General features: G+C 40.4%; 1 protein-coding gene across 1 annotated transcript in view; it reads right to left on the reverse strand.

The window, feature by feature from the left end:
* The window catches only part of adamtsl3 (ADAMTS-like 3), a 179601-nt gene extending 160888 nt beyond the window's left edge, over positions 1–18713 (reverse strand). The window contains exons 1-2 of the mRNA XM_061067677.1: positions 18660–18713; positions 17885–18004 (exon numbers count right to left, since the gene is read on the reverse strand). Coding sequence (XP_060923660.1) covers positions 17885–18004; positions 18660–18713 — 174 coding nt within the window. The remainder of the gene's footprint in view (positions 1–17884; positions 18005–18659) is intronic.
* Between the last annotated feature and the right edge of the window lie 5163 nt (positions 18714–23876).

Below are 23876 nucleotides of genomic sequence, written 5' to 3' on the forward strand. Positions count from 1 at the left end.
TTAGCGGGGGCTTAAGTGGTTAGGTGATCAGAAGTCAGGCTGGTGTTTGGGAATGAAAAAGGAAAAGCAGCACTGCAGAGCACAAAATGTAGGCACATGTGAGTTAAAACACTCTAAGTCAGCTATCCTGCAATTGGCCTTTGGTTTCAGCACACCTGTACGCAAATAACAGCTCATTTCAGACTGCACTGTAAAAAAACTACAAACAAGTGAAAACAAGACTGTGTATCAAACAGATGTGATACAATAAGTTAAATTCAAGCTAAGAATATAAAAGCTAGTTCATTCTTATTCGATGTTTAACGATCAGACAATTAACCATTTAACTAACCATTATAGTGCAGAGCTATGTAGCTTCCCGATACAGATGTTGAGAATATCCAATTCTCATATCAGTTTGTTACCTGATTTGTAGAAGAATTTAACAACCTTAATAAAATGAAAAGATATAATATATTCAAAGTGTGTCTGAAATTTGAAGGAAAAAGTATTATATAGATTACACAACAGAAGCCATACATAAATGTTTTGACTTCTTTGTTGTCACTTTGTTGACTGTCTATACTTTATAACCATTTGAACCAAATCTGCTTTATGGAATAATGATTTCAGTTCTAAAGGTTAACACAGGTTTTATCTATCCATGTTATTTATATAATTGCTTTAATACATGTCACATTTTTGCTGGCGGCTGGCATGCCAAAATCCTATTCATCAGTGTGGGAGCTTGCATTGTGGGAGTTGGCCATTTCTCTGATTGGTCATAACTGACAAAATGGGATATATACTCATAAAGTTTGATGGGCTGAATATTACTGCCTCTACACCCACCAATTACAAAAATCACAACGGAGTAGAAAGCAATGTGTTCAGGTTGTTTTTGTGAAAATTGACACATATATTTAATCTCTATGTCATAACAGTGAAACTCTCTGACCGTATAAAGGTAAATGACAATAGCTGTACAGTGTGAAATTCTATTAAGTTCGAAAAATAAACAACCATGGCTCACTGATCTCAATGAGTAATGTTGCATCATTATGCCTCATAGCAGAACAGGACTCTGCTCCCCGCTCTGGTCCTGATCGAAAGCATGAATAGTCTAATTACACCAGAGCTTCTCTCTCTTAATTAAGCCTCTGGTGATAATTCAAAATGAATGAATAAAGCTTGCAGATCATGGAGCTTGGTCTCGTAAAGCAGACATAACCGATGCTTTCGTAATCATCTCATACATCATTCGCAGTGAAATCGTTCAGCATCCGTTTGGAATCAAAAGATAATTTTGTGGTGCGCCCGACTTTCGGGTGTTGGAGCCGAGCATCTGTAACCAACTGTCCAAACGCTCTGTTCCTGAGAGTTCCAGCTGTTCTCCATCTGCTGGATGATTTGTTACCTTTAGTTTCCCCTCAAGACAGCTCAAGGCGCGTTTGTCCCTCTCCAACTTAAACTCTGCTTTCCATGTCTCGGTGTCTCTCCGTCAGATGGAAACGTTTTAAATTGCAGCGCATTCGCAACATTACAGAATCCACCCGTGCAGTTAAAAATATCACAAACCAACAGGTGTTCTCTTCGCACACGCGTCATCCCTCATGGCGCTCCTTCATTTCCCATCCATTTGACATGGCATCTCGACCAAATTTACATCTACTAACGCTTGATGAAAGGTGCCAATCTGACCTGTGTTTCTGGTCCCATCTGCGCAATCACTGAAATGGAATAACTTTCTTCTACGAAACGCAGGTGCATTCCTCCAATTCTCTGCAGTTATTCACTTTTTTTCCCTTATTTTTGGGGGAGGGGGGGTTGTTTCAAGGACAGTTGCTCACAAGCCCCTGGCCCCTATCTTTCCAAGTTGCAACTCGTTGTTCACTCTATTTGTGATCCATCCCATCTGTCCTTTGCGATAACCAAGCTGTAGTATTCCTATCCAACGTTCTGCTCCACCCCCTTCTAGTCCTGATGACAACACAAAGGGGTCTAAAACGCCAAAAGACTTTCACATCACTTTCTCTGTGGGCATGTCAATAAATGTTTGTTAAACCGTTGAATTAAAGTCTCTCCTGATTGAAATTTCTTTAGAATACAACAGTTATAAACAAACTTTCAATCCATATCTGCTGTATATTGATATCAGTAAACATATCCACAATGAGGTTTTTTAAAAAGTCAGAAACTAAATGAAAATAAGTGGAATTCCAAAAGGAAACACTGTTGCTTTTGAATGTCTTCATAAAAAAAAATTATGACTAATCACTAAAAGCAAGTGCTGCAATAGATGAGAAAATGGAAAATATCGTAATTGTCATCTGTGGAAATTTGACCCCTTAGTACATACTAATTGTGAGATTACACACAATGCACATTCAAAGTCGACAGCCTCAGCGGAGTCTGTAGACTCTGCTCTGCAGCAGGACCACACCTTCACAAATCTCTTGCTAATACCAGTTTTATGTATCAAGTTTAAATCCTCCTCGGTGTCAGTGCTCCTCTCCTTTCTCTCCCCCATTCCCTCTTGACCCCGGGTCAGTGCACCAGTCCGTTAACCACCCAGCCAGATACAGATTGATTTAAACCAGCCAATGAATGGAAATGGCTCCTCCATTTCTTTCAGTCTGGAAGTGGATGAGGGCAGCTCTGTCGTATCCACGGTAACCCCCTCTGGTCCCTGAGGAAACCTGACTGCCAAGAGGCAAGTTGCACTGTGATTTTACACTCGATACAAACACACACACACACACACACACACAAACACATACCCTAAATCCATTAGTAACTTTTATTGCAGTGGAGTAGGAGGAGAGGAGGTTAAATGGATTAGTAGTGTGTTAGTAACAAAGAGGAAACATGCATAGATTTGACGCAGCATTACACCCTCCTGGGAGAAGCCACTTGAGCATTTTGTGATCTGTAGAGCTCACATTACACCTGCTTTATCTACTCTTACAAAGTGCTTTATTCAACAAGCAATTCAAAAATGCCTAATTAGAATCAGAATATTTTTCAAAAGCTGTGTGAGCAGTGTTGTGCAAGTTCACACCTCTCATGAACTAGTTCAAAGTTCAGTTCATACAAGTAAAAATGAATAGTTCACGTTCATAGTTCACCATTTAAATTCTGAACGAGTTCATATTTCAGTTCATTTCATAGTTTTAAGGTGGAAAGTGAGAATGAAAGACTTAACTTTTTTTTAAAGAACTGTATCCATCGCTACCCCTTGCCTTTACTGTCGGAATCTTTATCAGATAGTTTGTAAAAATCCCTCAGATAATAATAAGGTGCATCGGCTGTAGTTGCTGAGTCTGCGTCTCTCCTTTCTCTTGCCATTTGTATATGAGACCGAGAGCTGTTGTGTTGCAGGTGTGGCCTGTCCCTTTAAGGAAAGTTTGTAGTGTGTGACATAGTTCACTTGGGTATTCTGGGAAAAGACGCTACAAGTGTGTGTATGCGAGTGTTGCTCCTGCTGTTTATCCGAGAAATAAAGTGGCTGCATTCCAAGAACCGTCTCCTCCTCCTGATCCACGGAGTGGTCCGGATGGCTGGTTACTGGCAGACAGCGAGCCAAGATAACCAGTGAGCTGAGCTCCCACTACGGCTCGGAGCCGAGACACGGGCCAGAGGAGAAGACACTTGGAATGCGTTGCTTGTTTGGTCTACGTGTGTTATGTGAATCATGTGTAACGTAGTGGTGCGAAGTCGAGTTAGTTGGTTTAGGTTAGGCTACATCGCGGACATGCTACGGGCTCTGAGGAGCAAGCATTCGATTTAGATAGCGTCTCTCCTGTTGAGAAAGTATTGAAATGTCCTGAGGGTCAGTGAACAGGTAGGGGTGGGGCACGTGACAGTTCTAGGCCAATGGCTGTAGGGTTTTGTGGGAGGGCAGGCTCTCATTGGCTGATGAGTTGGCGTGTCAAGGGTGAATGAGGAAGTAGAGTGAAGAATACAGTGATGGATGATAGGAGTGTCGAGTTACGATCAAGAAGTGTGTCGTGTTCGCTGGACTTTAATAAAGTTAAACACAAAGAGAGAAGTTTCCTGTCGTCTATAAGCGAGGACGCTGCAATATGAACGTGTTCACCGTTCAAATTCATTAATTGTCATTGAGTTGCGTTCTCATAAAAGTGAGCGTTTTCAATGAACGCGTTCTTTTGCGTTCGTTCATGCACAACACTGTGTGTGAGTTATCAAATAAAGAAAGGAATAAAAGGAAAACTGTTCTTTTCATTTTTGCCCAAATTTGACCTATGTCCAAGACATGTAATTTGTAGTCTACATTTAGTGCCCCTAGATTTGGGAATGGAGTTGTGCTGAATCACTTAAGGCTGTGTTTCAGCTGTATTGTCTCCTGAGATAGTCTAATTAAAGCAGTAAATACGATTTAAGTCGGGCAGAACAGACCTGGCCCTGAAGAGACCCAGTCCTGAATGAAATATTCACTGATTTGACTGTTTCTGCCTTTTTTCACAGAGCAAGAGGCTCTGTGGGGAAATGAGGCCTTAGTAGGTAGTACTTGAAATGTCAATAACTATACTATATACCAGGGGTCACCAACACAGTGCCCGCGGGCACCTGGTCGCCCGCAGGGGCCCGCGAGTCGCCCTCAAGGCCTGCTCTAAATTTAAAAAAAAAAAAATTAAAATAAAAAAAAAAAAATAATAATTAAATTTGAAATGGACAGCCCCAGACAGCACCAGGGGCTCCGCCCCCAATCATTCGCTCAGAGAGACACAGTGAGATCAGAGCTTGTTCACGTGCAGCCGCCGGTCAGTGACAAACAAGACACAGTGTTCAAAAACCAAGTTGAAAAGAAAGTACGATGAAGCCTATCTTGCTCTTGGGTTCATAGTGATGAAGGAGGTGATGAGGAGACCAGTGTGTATTTTAGGTCTGAAAACTCTGGCAGCTGACAGTGTGAGACCCAACAAATTAAGTAGAAACTTAGAAACATTACACCCCAGTCACATGCATGCGTTCTTTTTGGTTGAGCTTTATCATCGTTCTAGCAAAGTGATTATAATTTAATTTATTTTTTATCTATTTTTGAAAAAGTACAGACTGATGGAGGGATGTAGTGATAAATGTCACCAAAATTACTTCAATTAAGTTGAATTTAAGCAAAGTTGAAACAGATTAACAGAAATAAATGTTGCACGTATTAATATATCTGTTTCCTACCATCATTGTTGTGGAAATCTTTGTTAATAATTATTGTGAGGAATAATTAACATTAACGTGATCAGACAGTCTCTTCACATATATTATTATTATTAATATTAAAAGGTGATCTGTGGAACTTTGTTATCCAGGACGCGAGTGTTGTTATAGTCAGTGGAGCAGCAGCAGTTTAAACTCTCTCTCCGCAAGATGCGGCGGGCCAGCTGGATGTCCGGCTCCCATCCACTGCAACCTCTGTGCCGGTCCCACTGGAGGCTGAAGCACCGCGCTGCGCCAAGGCTGACTCGCGCAGTGCAGCGATCGTTTCGGTGTCGAGTCTATTTTTGTTTGCGCTTGACGCGAGCGTATCACGCCAGGAAACACTCTTAAAAATGATTTTAAACGATATTGATGACATATTTTATATGATATAAATGATAGTATGCATCCCATAGTTTGTATTCCCCTTCTGTTGTCCTGGAGTTTTAATTTTACCAATAACATTATTAAATGCCCCCCTCTGCCCATCCATACAGACACACAAGCTGTCATAAAGATAAAAAGACAGGGGGGGGGGCTCCCCATTGGCTTGAGTGGAGAATACGTAATTTACCCTCGACACCCGACATTGAACGGAGCAAACAGCGGAGAAGTTCTTGAAGATGGATGTCATTAAATTGGGACGCTGTTGCAGTTAATGTTGGAGCAACAAGTGACCATATGCTTTAATACTACTGGGTCAACGGGTGATATTATCAGCGCTGCCCGACGCTTCAGCGTCCGGTGTGAACCCGGCGTGCCTCGCTGGCCTCCTGCAGAGCCATGACAGCGGAGCTCTGGAAGCGCAGGTCGGTCTTCTCTCACCAGGCGCTGGAAGGGCAGCTTGCGGATCAGCAGCTCCGTAGATTTCTGGTAGTGACGGAACTCTCTCAGAGCCACGGTCCCGGGCCTGTAACGGTCCCGGTAGCGGTGAGGCTTCTTAACGCCGCCGGGGGCCCGGGCGCTCTTACGGCAGCCCTGGTCTCCAGCTGCTTCCTGGGGGCTTTGCCTCCGGTGTATTTAAGAGAGAGCGAATAAACTCGTGAAACAGAGAAGTACCGTCATGTAATCCACTGATTTCAACAATGTAACTGTATTCTGAATACCATCTATTTAATTTGTAACTGTAACGAAATACAGTTACTCATAATTTGTATTCTAAATACGTAACGCCGTTACATGTATTCCATTACTCCCCAACACTGCAGGACGTTTGTATCAAACAAGTAGCCCTTCGTACTACTCAGTACCTTTGAAGTAGCTCTCAGTCTCAAACAGGTTGGTGACCCCTGCTATATACTGTATTATTTAAAGGTTAACAAAAGTATTGATTGCAACTGATCAACAAACATGCTGTTTCTTTGAGATTTAATCAAATCTTTATGAACTGAACATGGCTGTAATGTTTAGTTGCTGTCTGTTGTCTGTTACTGTTGTATAACCCGTTTAAAGCTTGAATTTATCTTGTTCAAAGTGTTTGCACATTGTGGCAATAGCATACAGACAATGAAATTCTTGGGTCACAGGCTCCCTTGTAGCCATGCTCAAAAATATGCCACACAAGCAAAACATTTTCAAAAAAATTAAATACAAAAAATGTAATTAAATATATAAAATTAAAAAGATAAAACAACAAAAGTTTTGAAATAAAATGTACACCTGAAATAGAAATTATGAACTAAAATAAAGTATCCTGCTGAGTAGAATGAATAATTTAATAACGGAGGTAATACTGATTGGGTCGTGCTAATATTGCAATGGGAAATTTAGAGGAATGACAGACTTATGGCAGATTAGAAGAGTTTAACAGTATTATGGCCTGGGGGTGAAACTATCTCTGAGCCTGGTGCTGTCGGCCCGGATACTCCGGTACCGTCGGCCAGACAGCAGCAGGGAAAACAGTTTATGGCTGGGGTGAAAGGGGTCTTTGATAATCCTTTCGGCCTTCTTCCTACAACGCTGGGTGTAGAGGTCCTCCATCGATGGTAGCTGCGTCCTGGTGATGTGCTGACCAGTCTTCACCACCCTCTGTAGAGCCAGGACGGTGCAGCTGCCATACCATTCAAGCCAGTCAGGATACTCTATGTATTGCATCTGTAAAAGCTGCAGAGAATTCTGGGGTCCATGTTTAGACTCCGCAGCCTGGGGAGGAAGAAGAGCTGTTGTCTGGCCATCTTTCTGCTAGAGTCTCGAGTCTGTGGTACGTCCAAGTCAGGTCATCACTGATCCCCGAGTAACCTGAAACTTCTGTCCTGTTGATGGAGAAGGGGGCGTGTTCTTCTCCCTGTCTCCTCCTGTAGTTGGAGGTTGTTGTCCTGGCACCAAGATGACAGGGCTCTGACCTCCTCTCTGAAGGCCACCTCATCAGTGTTAAGGCCTATGACAAGCTTGTCATCAGCAGATTTGATGATGGTGTTGCTGTCGGTGGCCACTCAGTCATGGGGGGCTCTGGTGTTGAAAGTCAGGGTGGAGGATGTAGTGCTGCCTATCCGCACAGCCTGGGGTCGCCCCGTCAGGAAGTTCAGGATCCAATCACAGAGGGCGATGTTGAGCCCAAGTTCTCTGAGCTTGAAGACGAGCTTCAGGGGCACGATGGTATTGAACGCTGAACTGTAGTCAATAAAACTATGTGTCCCTCTGGTCCAGGTGGGAGAGAGCAGTGGGTAGGGTAAGGAAGATGGCATTGCAGTCGACCTATTTTGCCTGTATGCAAACTGAAGTGGGTCCAGTGAGTCAGGGAGGGAAGAGGTGATGAAGGTTTTGACTAACCACTCAAAGCTCTTCATGATGCGTTCACGCGAAAGGGTTTTGGGTTTCTTCCGAACAGGGACAATGATGGTCTCCTTGAAGCATGTCGGAACTACAGACTGAAGCAGTGACAAGTTGACAAGTTGTCCTGCTAATAGCACTCCGGAGCTCCTTCAAATCCCCTGAGCTGTAGGCGTCCGTCCGTGCTGTGTTTACTCAGGTACAGCAGTGCATTGAGTTCAATGCTAGCATCAGCAAGCTAACATGCTCATCATGATAACTTTGACATGCTGTTGTTAAGAATGTAAGAAATATCTTGTTTATCTAAAACTACATTCTGATGATTTGCATTGCTGAGCGGTGATTTTAATCCCATCTGGTGAACATATGTGGAAAACTTCCATCCCCATCTCAAATATAACTACAGCTGCAATTACCAACTGGTTATCAGTACATATGCAGATACAGACAAATGTCACTGCATTACATTGTTGCTTAGGAAAAGTGAATGATCTGATAGCATGTACTAAAGCATCATTTCAATGAGAATTTATGGATATAATGATACTGTTGGAAAGTGTAAGTCACAGTAATTTATTTGATATGTGCTTGTGTGTTATGTGTTATGTGAGTACAGATTCATGAATCTGATTAGTAACAAAGTAACTTTGCATAAATAAAGTCACTTGCCTTGGGTAATACTGATTGATGCATATTATTTAGGACCGCATTCTCATTTTAAAATGTGAAAACTAGTGTTTTTCCTGAAAGAAAAGGTTTATTTGAAGTTAACTCACTCTTTTATTAGTAGAGCTAAATAAAGTCAACACTGCCTTATTATTTGAGCGAATGCAAGAAACCCACAAGTAAAGCATCTCACAGCACCCTCCTTAGAGGGAACTCAAACTCAAATTTGAAGACCACAAATAATACATCCCCACTCTTTTCTTGTGAAGCCTTGACTTATTAGAAAACAGTGGGGGGAATGATATTGCCCCAAATGCAGAATACAGGTCAGAAATAACTCTGGGAGTTTATTTCAATCTTCTTGAGGACACATGCTGATGCATGCATTTTAATGATGTTTGTCCCTACTCCTTCCATCTAATTTCCCTAACTCTGTGATTGGCCCAGATATCAGTGATATGAATATCATTATAATGGAATTGAACACAAAATTACAATCTAGGACAACTTCAGTGGATTTTAAACTGCACTGCAGCAAACTTTGTCTCAGCTCGTCTGTTTTTGTGTTTGTGTGTTTAACATTCAGACATAATTTTAACCTGAAAACATTTACACCTGGTATATGTGTCTCCAGTGTCCACACTGAGATTTTTTTTAAATGTGATCCTTCTGTCAAGCTCATGTTACATTCTCCTCTTGTTGGTGAAGGTCCCACAAATGAAGATGTGAAGAAGATGTCAGCCATCCACAGAGCTAAAACTTTCAGTTTTCATGCTTTACAGATGCTGTAATCTTCACTCTATCGTCAGGTGTCCTGAATAAAGTTAGGACTGAGGAGAGGACTGCTTCCTGTGTTTACTGGCAAATGGTTGCTAGCTGCCAAACTGCTATACCTCACTGGTTTGGAACAGTTGACATGGCCACATAGTTGCTGTATATGCATTGGACAATGCAACTGCATGAAATGGGACTGGAGGTGATTTGGTCAATCAGATCACAACCTGTCAATGCATATTGGGTGCTTGGCATGTTTGATCTCCTGTGGTCAAGCTCTATCCAATTATATTCTGATAAACAAAATATGCCTGGCAGAAATGGGATATGTATGTCATGTGGATGATTAGGGACTGATTAAGGATTGAGTCCGAGTTTGAATCCCCACTTGGCTTTATGTGTCAGCAAAAAAACACAAACATTCACACTCACTTTCATACAAATACATTGGTCTGATCCATAAATGTATGTTTATAGGTAGATTATTCAACCACAGTCCAATTAGAATATCCCAAACCAAATGTCACTCTGTGACGGCTCAGGCCGTTACTATGTTATTTTCCCTGTTCTCTGTGCCCCCTCCTTCCCTGTGTGAGTGTGTGTGCGTGGGCACGGTCTACAATCCTTGCACCTGGCGTGAGTTCCAGTCCTGGGCTCAACTACCTATCACCCGCTCTACAAGAACCCCGGTCTTCTTTCCACTCATCAGCAGATTGTTTCAGTCACCACAGTGGTATACTCTCTTGGCTGCTTTGAACTACTCTAGTGTAAAAGTTTTGTTCGTATGCTTCTTGTGGAATCTCCTAACGTGAATTTTCCTCTGTGCCTCTGGATGGCCAGATCCAACCTGCCTGCCTTCGCTCCAGCTCACAGAGTCACAAGCTCAGCCTCAGCCAGCCACGGGCCTGTCATCTGCCTGCTACAGCTTTAAATTAAAAAGCTTTATCATTCAAAACCATTCCCTCCCTGTGTCTGTTTTCGGGTCAAGATAAGACAAATGTAACACACTCCACGTGTATGTGTGTGTTTGTGTGACAAACTAGTAAAAGGGTTTTACATTGCAGGTCACATTCACGCATTATCACACATTCAAACTGTGCTTCTATATTTAACACTTCCTTGTCACGCAACATTCACTTCAGAATCTTGCAGAAGGACACTTTGACATGTGGCTGGGGATCAAACCACTGACCTTCTGAACAGTAGACGACCCATTCTCCTCACTCTGCCACAGCTGCTTCCCCTCCGATCCTTCAGGAAGCAGCTGTACCTCGGGCAGCTTTTAAAAAACATGCTTCATTCAGCCTCACTTCTATTATACAGTCCTTAACATATTCACTCTACTTTCTTCTGAAATAATTTATAATGTCACAATACCAGAAATGTGGTAGTACCCTCCAATATTATTGAAATTCCATGGGTGTCAATATCACAGCAGAAAAGGAAAAGAAATCTCCATACAGTCAGTACTCAAGCAGTAATTCAAACGGACCAACAAGGTGTCAGACAAGTGCTGCATTACTGAACAGCGACTAGGGAGGTCACGATACCAAACATTTAGTACTCGATGACACTCTGGAAAACGAGAAAATTGAACTGCTTTCGGAGACTAAGAAGAAAAAAAATGTCCATATTGTGACAGAGAAAATGGAGAAGACTTTCTCATATAGAAAGCAAGAAGTTCTTCAAGGACAGCCCTTGGTGGCCGACTTCAAAAGCAGATAGCCAGCTCTGTTCACTCAGAACGAGGTACATGTCATGAGGTTTTACATATGCCCCAAGACAGTGCGCACACGGAGTACAGAAAGATAATGCCAAATCAAATATAATAGTGTTGAACAGTTGTTTTTCTCCTCACTGACATTGATATAATATAGTGATCAAACAGATAGTAATTAATTCTTCATCCTTCGTAGGTTGTTTATTGTTGTAATTTTTGAATAAGGTGAGATGTTTTTCAGATCCATAAAGAGTTCATGCGCATATCAACTGTACCTCTGCTATCTACATTCTTTGCTGAGCTTGACCGGCACTCTTCACGCATGATGGAGATCTTTAGATGCAAAGGTGGGGCACTTGATCAAAACAATGAATCATGTTATTTATACTGATTACATAAGTTTCAGCAAAAGATTGTGAAGTAATTGGTAAAATCACATAATTAACTTTTCGGTCAGAATAAACAAACCATGTGCATGTGTACCTGCCTCATTTTGTGTCTGATTAGGTTGAGATTTTGTATAGATGTTGAGTATTTGCCTTTAGGGCTCCTGAGACCAAAGTATTGTCAACCACACAAATACCATGCTCAAAACTTGCAGATTGCTATTAAGCCTGCAGAATCGTTTTTTTCTTTAACTTCTGCCTAAAATTCATAATATAATCAGAATTTTTTCCCTTTTTTTCCTCAGGATGATGCAATACATACAAGACGAGCATGCATCCTGAAGTCCTTGTGCACCTACCTGAACGAAGACCATGAGAAACTTGTAAAGGAATATATGGTGAGTTTCATACAGCAGGTGTTACAAAGTAGCCATAGACCAGTCTGAGAGAGCACATATTTCCTTACTTAATTACGTTTTAAAGGACCTAAGACAATATCATTAACCATTTTAATTTATATTGTACTGAGCCAGGCAGGTATCATTCATGCAGACTAATAAATTAAAAAACACAAATGAACAGAACACAGCATTAAGATAAAGGAAGTCTTCATTGATCACCAGATGGGTTCAGTTCAAATCAAAAATGTATCCACGTATTAATCTCTGTCCTAAAGGCATCACATTTTATTCAAGCAGCTCCTTTTGATCATATTGGCAATGGTTTGATAATCTAATGATTCTGCAGCTAACACCCTAACCAGTCTCTGGTTACTGTAGCAGCAGTAGTGTGTGTCTGTATTAGCAGCAGACCTGCAGCTGTGTTTGGGTATAGAAGTGCCTACAAAATACAATAATATATTATTTTAAATAAACAGCTTTAATGCTGCATTGGACGATAATGGTTAGCTTTGTTTTATCTTAACGCAGTGCAAAATAAACTGCAGGTTGACATGGTTCTTAGGGAATGGCCGGACAGTTTTATGCAGTGTTCTTGATGTGGTTGATCCATATTCTCTCATAGCAGCTGAGGTCTGTAGCCCTTTTATAGTGATTGTTGGTCTCTGTCTTACTCTTTGCCTAGTTCTCAAATTAATGCCTTCAATCAATCAATCAATCAATCAATCAAATTTTGTTTGTATAGCCCATATTCACTTCAGTGCTCACTGGGGTGTCCAACCTTAGATTTCACTTTGTACCAATTTTGTAATGTATGCATCTCTATTACTTCTGTACCTCATCCTCAAAAATTGTAAATGTTTGTGCCAGACATCGAGAGAAGAGAAAATACCGGAAGTCAGGTACATTACTGGTGGTGCACGTCAGGCGCAATGAAAAGGTATGGGAAAAACAGTTTCCATATGCATGCGAAATATTGTTCAAAAATCAGTCTATTCATTTACCGCATAAATTGGAGTCCAAGTAGTTTATTTGTTTCTCTGTATTAGTGGGTTTTCAAACTTAGAAAGTCGTCCATCACACATGGCGAGCTAACACAGTGTTTTGTTTGGCTAGTTGTGCTTCTATAGCTTTAAAATTAGATACTCAATTACTTTTTTATTAGCATTGAACTGAAGAATAACGTTAAATCGTGTGATACGGGAACAAAAGATATGTGATAAATCAGCGGCTCCAGCAGAGAAGACGCGGCGTTTCTGAACACCGGTACAGAGGAGCAGAGCTCCATTACGGTTACACTCTGCTTATTTAATCACGAAGGAACATTTGCTGGCAGAAATAGTGAGTAACTTTAGCGCAATGGGACAGTGAGACTAGATAACGAGTCGATAAAAATACGAGATGAGCATGGCGGAGCACGTGACTCATTCATGCAAACACGTGAAACAGGACGTCCACAAACGCTGCGTTTCTTAGCAACATTGTGTTCTATATTCTGGAATTTGTCTGGATCTGTACAATGAAGTTTTTCAGTTGTTTGTCTTTCCAGCCTCTATGACCCAATAGCAAAAAATAAAATAATGCATCGGAACACTTTTAATCAGAGGACATGGCACTAAAAATGTTGTCAACAAAACTAAAAATCAGCTCTTCTCTTTTTCTTTTCTGTTTTAATGGTGAATCAGATATAAATTATAATAACTATACAGGAACAGTTACTTGCCTGGTAAAATAAAATGTCTATGTAGTATGTTTAAGTATTTATATTTTCTTCTGCTTTGCATCAGCTTCTCTGTCTCTCTCTTCCTCCCTTCTTCTATTTCCATTTCTCCCAATCTCCTTATTGCACTCACCCTTTTCTACCTCTGCATCTAGCTCTCGCCTGTGTGTGTTTATGTGCGCGTGTGGATGTGTTTTTGTAATTACTTATTGATAACTTCATGTTAACTGATCAATCTCTTTAAATTTATTACAGACATTTATGAATGCCAAAGTGTGCTGTACTGTACTGTGACTGCTGTCCGACCACAAGAGCACCAACTGCAACTGTGTCTGCAGGTAAAGGGGGCCATCATAAAGTTTATTTTTTACTTGTGTAAGGGTCCAGCTAGAGTTTATTTATATATATCAAATTCCAGTGTGTTTTTTTGTTAGCTAGAGCAGCAGAAACCTTGGTCCATTTATAGGTAATTTAGACTGCAGGTCAATCGTCAAAATTTGATGTGTTTTTTTTGGGTGGGGCAAATGTGGAATTGTAGGCTGTGTAGCAAATCTATATCTTCTAGATATGACCTTCTGAAACATCTTAGACTAAAGCACCGTCAAAGGCAGCGCTACCCGTGCCCAAAACCAAACTGGCCATGGACCTTTAAGACATGGAATGCTATGCATATTCATTTAAGTAGAGAAAAACAAAACAAAATTCCCAGGAGCTGCTGGAACTGTCAACATTCCGATGTATGTTATGCAGCTGTCTATCTACTGAAAAGGATCATTTCATACACATTGGCACTCATTTGAAGAGTAATGAAAGTGTTACTTGTATGTTTATGGGTTGCTCACATAGTGAGATCAGAGCTCGTTCATGTGAAGGAGTCGGTCAGGGACAAACAAAATACAGTGTTCAAAATATGTGTACAGTCTTCAAAAACCAAGACGTTGTTGAAAAGAAAATACGATGAAGCCTATCTTGCTCTTGGGATCAAAATGATTGAAGGAGGACATGAGGAGAGACCAGTGTGTATTTCTTGTCTGAAAACTCTGGCAGATGACAGTGTGAGACCCAACAAATTAAGAAGACAGTTAGAAACATTACACCCCAGTCACATGCATGTGTTCTTTTTGATTGAGCTTTACCATCTTTGTTACAAAGTGATTATAATTGAATTTACTTTTTCTCTATTTTTGGAAAAGTACAGACTGATGGAGGGATGTAGTTATAAATGTCACCAAAAGTACTTCAATTAAGTTGAAGTAAAGCAAAGTTATTGCACTATTCTTTGAAAAAAGCGACAAATGTTACAAAAAGTTGTTTGAAAAGGTTTTTTTATTTGCACATCAGAAATTCCTGAAAGTAATGTGAATTTAATGTTCATGTGTATGTTATGTGAATACATGTTTTGTCATCATCTGGTTGGGGGGGGGGGGCATGAAAAATATTCAAGCTCCAAAGTGGGGCATGAGAGAAAAAGTTTGAGAACCACTGGCATAACCTGATGTAGTAGCATCCACAAACTAGATATGCCAAACATTCCACCACAGCAAAATAGTCTCAGAGATCTCATGTATGTGATCAATCACATACATGCTGAGCAATGCAGACAGCTAGAGGACTCCAAACATCTTACTGAGTAGAGTCTTCCAAATAGGTTTTCTGTGTTTCTTTTGGGATATGTATGGTATTTGTCACAGGAGTTCTTAAGCTGATTTCTGTGGATGTGTGTCCAATGCCGTTGAGAGAAATCCCCTTATTAACTACATACTCCTTTATTGCATCAAAAATAAAAATCTATTCCCCATATTCTAAAGAGAACTACACCCAATATCCTACAAGATACCCAACAACATGCATACAAGCAAAGTGTTCTGAGAGAATTTCTCTAGTTTCATGCAACACAGAAAATGTTCTGCTTAGCATGAAAACTGAAGAAATGCTCTTAAAATAATTTCCATTATTTAAGGCAGGTTTTTCTTCAAACAGCAGAGAGTATGAAATTACCCCACTTTCCTCATCAGAACACACAAAACTCACATAGGATCACAATACAACATTAAAACTACTTATACTGCCAAAACCTACTCACAGTGCAATAAAAACCTAAACTCACTTTTCTTGCAGCGACAGGTTTTGTTTGGTTTACTGTGTTTTTCTTATAAAAGCCAGGCTCTGTGGTAGCACAGTGCTACAGGGGTGCTCCTGTCTCCTCCAAACAAATGCAGGGTTTGTTTATGTACATTGGAAGTAGTGGTGTTTGTCTCTTAAGTGTCAGCCCTGTGATAGACTGTTGACTTGTTGACACTTGTTGACACTGTCCAAAGTGTACCTCACCACCTACTGGTTCCCAAAGTAGGGGTCGCATGCTGTGTTGACTACATCCACATTCCTTGTAGGCAAACACAGCACACAAAACGAGAGGACAAATGTAAAAACAAGGGTATATATTCACAATGAAGAGAACAATTGATTATTTTTCTGTCAAGAAAAATCCTGCGGTGCCTGTTGCACCTGATGTCTTTCCAGTTGTTACCGCTGGCCCCCCTCCTAATTCATCCGAATTCAGAGTCAGATCAAGATCCAGAGCCAGATCAAGAAACATAGCTGCGCTATGGAAAAATGACCAACTCGATGCATCGCATTTACTGCAAAGAGTGCGGCCAAAGCATTGCGCGCAAACGTGATTTTGCTATTCCGACATCAGCATTCAGAATTGAAACCCTAAAAAAGCACAACTTGTCTAAAAAGCACATCTTGTGCCGTGACAGGTGCGTTGCTGGCAGAGCAGCTCCTCTCACTGCAGCCAGTCAGCGGCAAATCAAACAAGTTAGGAATCAGATATGATAATCAAATTTAACACTGCTTAGAATATAGCAAGAAGAGTTGACCTTCACTAAATTCAAATCAATGATAATTCTCATGAAAAAGAAGGGGTTAAATGTCAACCTGACCTACGACAACGACACTGCCTGCGTACAGTTCATCGGCGTGATCGCTGACTCATTAAAAAAAGACGTCTCTCAAGATCGCGGATTCCATGTGCATTTCAATTATCATTTCCAAGAAAAAAGGTGAAATCGTCTACTGCTTCTTTTCTTTGAGTTATATTTGTTTGCTAAATCTTTTTATTTGAGTTTTTCAAAGCTCTGTGATTAAAATAAAAGAGAAAAATTCTATGCCTATGCTTCTGTTTACAATACTTTACATAATGAGTAATGGTTTACCTATGTCTATGGGAAGCGACGCTGAAAATGAAATATTGGGTGCAACTAAAATATGTGGTTGTGCATCTAAATGAAAAAGTTAGGCGCACCACTGCAACCAAGGAAAAAGTTGGTCTGGAGCCCTGCATGTTTTGAAACAAACCTATAGCCAACACACATTTATTAACTTTTGTGTCCATCTGCATCTGAGAGAGCACAGGAAATGAGGTAAAAGATACTGAAGATAGAGATATAGAGATAATTTATTAGGCATCTTGCTCCAATTGAGTGTGTCTAGCTAAGCCGTGACTTTTAGTGTCACCAGTGCAATACAGCAACAAGCTAAAGAGCCACACCTAGTCGCAAACGGCTGGTTTGAAAGCACTGAGCATATTAATGGACACAGAGAAGGAAACATTTGTTATATTAGATTTTTGTCATCATTGCCCACCAAAATCTAAATAGTTTATCCTTGAAAACAAGTGAATGCACAAATTTCTAAATATTTATCTAAACCATTTGTGATTTTGAGAAGAAATTGTGTAATTGTAAACCTGTTATAATAATTTTGTACTGGCATCTGACTTTCAGTAGTGTGCTGTTTCTGGGGGCTTGGTATCAACCTGGGGACACCATCACACCTTGAGCAGATATTCTTTTCAAAGGATGATGAACGAGTCAAAATTCTTTCTTTTTTGTGAACCAACTGAATGAAAATAAAATATAGAAATATTCCTTGTCGTGTCCTCTTATGAATGTATAGTTCTTTACCAGTCCAACCGATTTGGCATAGTCATGGTAAACACAAATATAGTTGACTTTGAATGAGATCAGTGAGTGTTTTATGATGACCCTTCAGCCCAACTTGTGTTTCAGTCATTGTAAGTTTAGGTTTAAATTATCAGCACTTCACAGGACTGAAGACTCTGTCAACAGTCATTAACCTTCTGTAAATGACTTTCAATCTCACAATCTCACAACTACCATCAAAAGTTGATGACATTTCAGTTGAAAATATTTGCATCAACTGGTGAAGCAAATGCGAAGAGAGTGTGACCGACCTGGTCGTCGTATCTGTAGGTTAGAAACTGATCTTCAGTGGCATCCTGCATGAAACTGCCCCGAGACGAGAGGGCGAACTCCGGCAGGAACACTGCACTCTGGGGCTGAGTCTCTGCACACTGACAACACATAAACAAAAGCAGAGGTTCAGTGAATAATTTTCGTGGTGAAGTCCATGAGAACCATTATCATGATCATGCACAAATCTGTAATATGCACAAACGCACGCACACACACACACATCTCCTTCACTCACTGGTAGAATAAATGAGCTATATCCAGGGATGGGCAGTATTTATGATCCATGTATTTACGAAATACAAAATAGCATTTTGTCATTTGTATTTGATAGGTTTGATGAAAATGGCTTCATATTTTGTTTCAAAATACTAAAACAAAAAAGCCCAGGCTTGTTACGATCAGAAAATTGAGGTTAAGAAAATTGATGATCCAGCACAAAGCTAAACCCATTGAAGAAGAAGCCCAAGGTGGGAAATGTGCTGGTTGCCAACATCGGCATAGAATTTTTGTATAAATTGGTATGATTCTTAACAGTGTTCTAGCTAACTATTTAATCTGAGAAGTAATATCTAGTAAAGGCCCCTGTTTATTTTCCTAGCTCTGAACTTGTAGATGAGACATTAGCGGGAGAGTCTGCCTCAAGCACAAGATCTATTTCAACCTCACTCAGACAGTCACCACGGTCTTTACCTCGAATGATGCCTTCATCTCCCTATGCTCAAGACCACATATTAACAAAGTCACATGACTGACCATAGGAGGCTTAGCTCCCCGCCCGTAAATCTCCCCAGTGAGCATGACTCTCATCTTTGCTTCACTCACCTCATCTGAGACCTGCAGGTAATTTATATTTATTAATACTAATAATTGCACCTGGTGCTAACTACTCTTGCTTGCAGCATTGGGTAAATGTTGTTTATCTCAAGCTGTTTGCTGTCATACAGCTTTTTCAGTATATGTGAAAGTTTGGAAAAGTGATTACTCAATAATCCCTTCCTAAAAGGCATTGCTTTTGACCTGGTGTTGCTTGTTTTTTCTCTGTATAAATTACAGTCGGCTTCAATTTATTTGTTAACACCCTTTGTTCGGTGCTAATTTTATTTCCTTCAGGCCCTGTTCTCAGTGGCTTTGCTTTAGTTCTCTTCCCCCCGTTTTGTTTTACAGTGGTTGTTTTAAGGTGAATTCAATTAATTTCATTCCTTTCTTCGTAATATGTGATTGTGGCCAATTGTGAGCAGCCTGTTTATAAGTCCCCCTTTATAAGCTATCCAAAGCTGCTGGGCCCTGTTGTTTATTTATTTATTAAATCAAATTTAGGTAAGAACATATTGATGAATCCCAGATTTGTACATCAAACGTTCGTAGCCACGGTTTAAGCACAGATCTGTGCGTACGCACTGTTTGTGAATGAGGCCCATCCCTCACCTCTCTGAGGGTGATGAAGATTCTGTCTTTCTTTAACGATTCCTTCTTAGTAGGCAGCAATAACTTATACAGTTTTAGAGGCTTCTGGGGACAAGTTCAGCCTCAGTAGTTGTTCCCGTGGGCTTTCTCAGGGCCCGGCCACTGCAGAGGTGGCTGAATGCCTTCAAACTCCACCCGAAGCTGGACAGACATGTGAAACATTGAGTGACATATACATGTCTTCAAGGTTTACACCGATGAGAGGACAGGGCGCTCTTTCTCCAAGGAGTCCCTCTCAGTAACATTCCATTGAGGAGGACAGTAGTGACAAGAGATGCTTCCCTCACAGGTTAGGGAGCAGTCTGGGAAGGCAGGATGTTGCGCGGTTTGTAGATACCCCCCTGGGGTGGCGAACACATCAACGTCCTGGAGCTGAGAGCAGTTCACCATGCTCTGAAGGCTCTCCTTCCCTCCATGCAGGGCAGGCATGTCTTGAGAAGAACAGACAGTAGTTCCACTGCACAAAGTCCCTGCGTTGACTCGGTTCGGCATGGCTCAGACCGACCTATTCGGATCAGAAGAGAGAAACCCACTGCAGGATGTTGTTCTCTCTGGAAGGTCAGGGAGGCTCTCTGGGCCTGGATGCACTTTCTCGAGAATAGCCGGAAAGGTTGTAAAATTCTCCATTCTTTTTGATTCCAACAGATACTCAATCCGATCGCAGGTACTCCCGATGTGTGGCTACAGTCTATAATACTTTTAAAAGTACTTTCTAAATAAAAATGGAGTTCATATCTGACTGATTTTATTAACTGATATTAACTGATAAAAAAGCAGCTATGTGCATAATATTGTTGATCTAATACATTGAAATGCATCGAGATACATCGACTGCTGAATCCTAATTGAATCGTGAGGCTAGTGAAGGTGAACACCTCTAGTGAGCACATAGTCATCAAAGTCACATCAGACAGGCAGCACCTCCTAGCTCCTAACCCTGTTGTACTGGTTTTTCTTATCTTGTGTGGAGCTGAGTGGTGATGAACAAACTAAGCTACCAGTGTCTCCAGTTTAAAGCTAATTAGCCTAAGACAAACAAATATAGTTAACTTGTGTCTTGCTAACACATAGACAAAGTACAACAAACACCATCTAAATGTGTATTTTTGGACATTTTCTTTCTTTTAGATTGAAACAAGATGACATGGAAGAAAAATAGACCAAAATCTCAAAATTGCTTTCTAGTGTTTTCTGAAGAGAAACAGTGAAGTCATCTCTCTAAACAAGCTATAACACCCCGACCCCTCCTTTTTAAATCAAGAGAGAGAAAAGCTGTTCTCAGATATGATCACTTGGATTGCTCATAAATTCTGCTCCTATTGAGTGTTGAATGCTTTCTATTAAATTCCCGGTGATTTATCCAAACCCGCACAATTCACACTGTTTTTTGGGCAAGCAGCGTAATCCAAATGCAGAGAAGGGAGGAGTGAATCTTAGCCTAACAGAGACTGCGCTGCACACTGATAATGGAGAGGAATATCTGGCATTTAGAGGGCTCCTCAGAGACAGACAGAAAGAGACTTTGTGAGAGTGTGTGTGCGTGTGTGTGTGTGTTTGTGTGTGTATGTGTGTGTGTGTGTCCTGGCCACTTGAACTGTGCGCGGGAGAGATGATCCACCATTAAGATTAGTGGGAGTGGTGTCTCCTGCAGGCTTTTAGAGCCACTTAGAGACAGACACAGCAGAAGTGCCACTGGTATGTGTTTCCCTGGAGAGCATCTGAGGACGGGCACACTGTCAGCACTAACCACTTCAGCCTCTCTCTTTCTGGCTGTCTCTCTCAAATCCATGTTTGCGTTACTGTCATAACCACTACAGCTTTACCAAATCAGGTCGTGCAAGGTTTTAAATGTATTAAAGTATAATTATGAATAGTAAGAAAAAAGATTGTGAAAAGTTTTCACATTACTATTTACACTAAGCAACAACATATACATGACCCTACAAAAATATACCATTGTTCCTCAGCCTGTAGTGTGTAACCCTATAGTGGTTGATGTAAGTAGTGTTTAGCAGCAGCAAGAAATTAGAAGGTTGGTTTATAGCAGCACAAGAGAGAGCAAATTGTGAACATACAACAATGAGAATTTTTGTTTTAGGGGGTTTTGCAAACTAGCTCCTGTCTATATACTTTGAATGTTTTAACCTATGATTTATTTTCTCTTAAAATGTATACAATCATAGATTATGTAATCTTAAGCGAAGCATACTATAAACACAAAACCTGCAATGTTGTCACTTGATAATGATGAGGTGGCAAAGTTGCAGTTGCCTATTTACACATTTAACAGACACAGATTCACCTTCATTTAGAGCCGTTTTTGTCTCAACCTGATAAATAAAAGTCCATAACTCACATCCTTTTTCAAGTTTTAGAATTAAGTTTATTCCTACATTGAATTGTAAAAGAGGGACACACTTTTAGTTTACACTGTTTATGTCATCGTCTGTTGTGGTAATTCATTTTTGTTGAATTCCAATGTTTGATGAGTCATCTTGGTAACGGCTAAGGAGGGGGATAAGGGATTCCTGCTAAAATACATAGGCACGTTCAATATCAAAATAGTTTTGCACTGTTTTGCTACACTTTGCAGGTTAAATGAAACATTAGCTTAAACTTTGAGGTACATTTTCTCTGGATTGGTATAAGTGTCAGAGGGGTGCCGAGCCCAATCAGCAGAAATGTGTATAAACGCTGCCTTATTAAAAAGACCCAAATAATGGATTCTAAAGTTCTCTGCCAATGTGGAAGCTGCTGCTTGGTGTTCATCAATTAAAGATGTTGTAAAACTATATTTTATAATTAAGTTATTAAATACAATAAGCTAAAAAGAATTCAAATATCATTTCATTTAAGAGCAAAGGTAGCGACTGTAACATCAAGTGTATTGAAGTATTGAACATATTCAAACTCATCATCTGCGAGTTTCATCCCAATAGGTTGTTCAACGCACTACTGTTGATATTCAAATAAACATTTTGTTATGTTTTGTCCAGGCTGAACGTAACAGAGCGCCCCAATTAATGGACGGACCAAGAACTAAATTACCATGGAGAAATGGTGTTTCTTTGCATTTTGTAATAAGTGGTTTTCCATTGAAATATATCAGTTTGTAGATTTGTCTCACTTTTGTCTTAGTTGAATTAATTTCTTGTTTGGGGTAGAGTTCTGTTTGGTTAAGCTCTTTTTAGTCAGAGCTACCTCTGTTAGCTTTTTTATTTTTTCAGGAATTTGTATTTGGCATGTTCTGGAAAATGTAAAAAAAGTAATGTGCTCATTTGTTCTTTGACTGCTCAATGGTAACCCTTTTAGCTCTGTTTTGGTCTCTGCCAACCCTGGAGAAATATAGCTCGCAGCTTGGCTGCTAAATGCTCAACAATGTTTCCCAGCTATAGTATCTATATGTGTCGGTTGTTTGCTACAGGGAAAACAATGTACAGTGGATTTATCAGAGCTTTTTTTAACAGAGCTGTTGTTGGCAACAGTTCTGTTGCTCTGCTGCAACTGGAAACAAGGATGAAGAGGGTGCTGAGACAGAACCATGACAGTACAGCTAGAACCATAACAGTAAGCTGAAAAACACTCTGAAGCCCCACAGAACTGCACGGAACTGCAGACTTCAGTGATGATTATTCTTTGTGAGGTTACATATCGGTAGTCATGTGATTTTCTTAACAGACACACTGATCTTGCTCTAGAGGTTGGTGGTTCTTGCAGTCCTCATGCTGAAGTGTCCCTTGGCAAGATACTGAACCACAAATACACCCTGATAGCAGTGTCTGAATGGTGTGTAATAGAAAAAGTGTAGCATTTATGAGTCATGTGTGAACGGTTGAATGTGGCTTGTACTATATAAATACAGTCCATTCCATTTACCATTTATCCATAGCCTGTAAAACAAGACTAGGCAAAAGCTAAAATATAGTTGGACGGTCAATGTCAGAAATGAAGGAGCTGAAAATCATTGTGGACCACAATCCACCAATTACTATATTAATAATGTCAACACATTTTGCAGTCTCGTATCAGGCCTTTACACTCATATTAATACGTTGTACTATGAGAGCAGGCAGAGTAAAGTCGGTTTAATGTCAGATTCAATTATTTTGGACATTTATGTTCACATATACAGCTCCTGAAAGTGACGTCTAGAAGAGTTCAGGGTTGCAGTGCATATCGGAAACAGTTTTTGTCTCTCACACAGAGCACAGCCTCTCTATGGGCAACAAACAGCAGCTTCCCCGCTCACTGATCGGAGTAGATGAAGAGAGGTTTGCCTCTTGCTCACAGAGCTGCAATTAATCTTTGAGTCTAAGTGACAATTGATCAAAAGTTGAAGAAATTCCCCCAAGGCAGACTTGAAATATAACATTCACAAGGCAAAACCAGTGTTTTAAGAGGTCACAGGTATTTTGATCTTTTGACCTTCAACCACCAAAATCTAATCAGTTCATCCAATGCTTGTCAAAGTGAAAGTTTGTACCAAATTTGAAGACGTTCTGTAGA

Source organism: Limanda limanda, chromosome 3 (assembly GCF_963576545.1).
Source record: "Limanda limanda chromosome 3, fLimLim1.1, whole genome shotgun sequence".
In the NCBI taxonomy this organism is placed as follows: Eukaryota; Metazoa; Chordata; class Actinopteri; order Pleuronectiformes; family Pleuronectidae; genus Limanda; species Limanda limanda.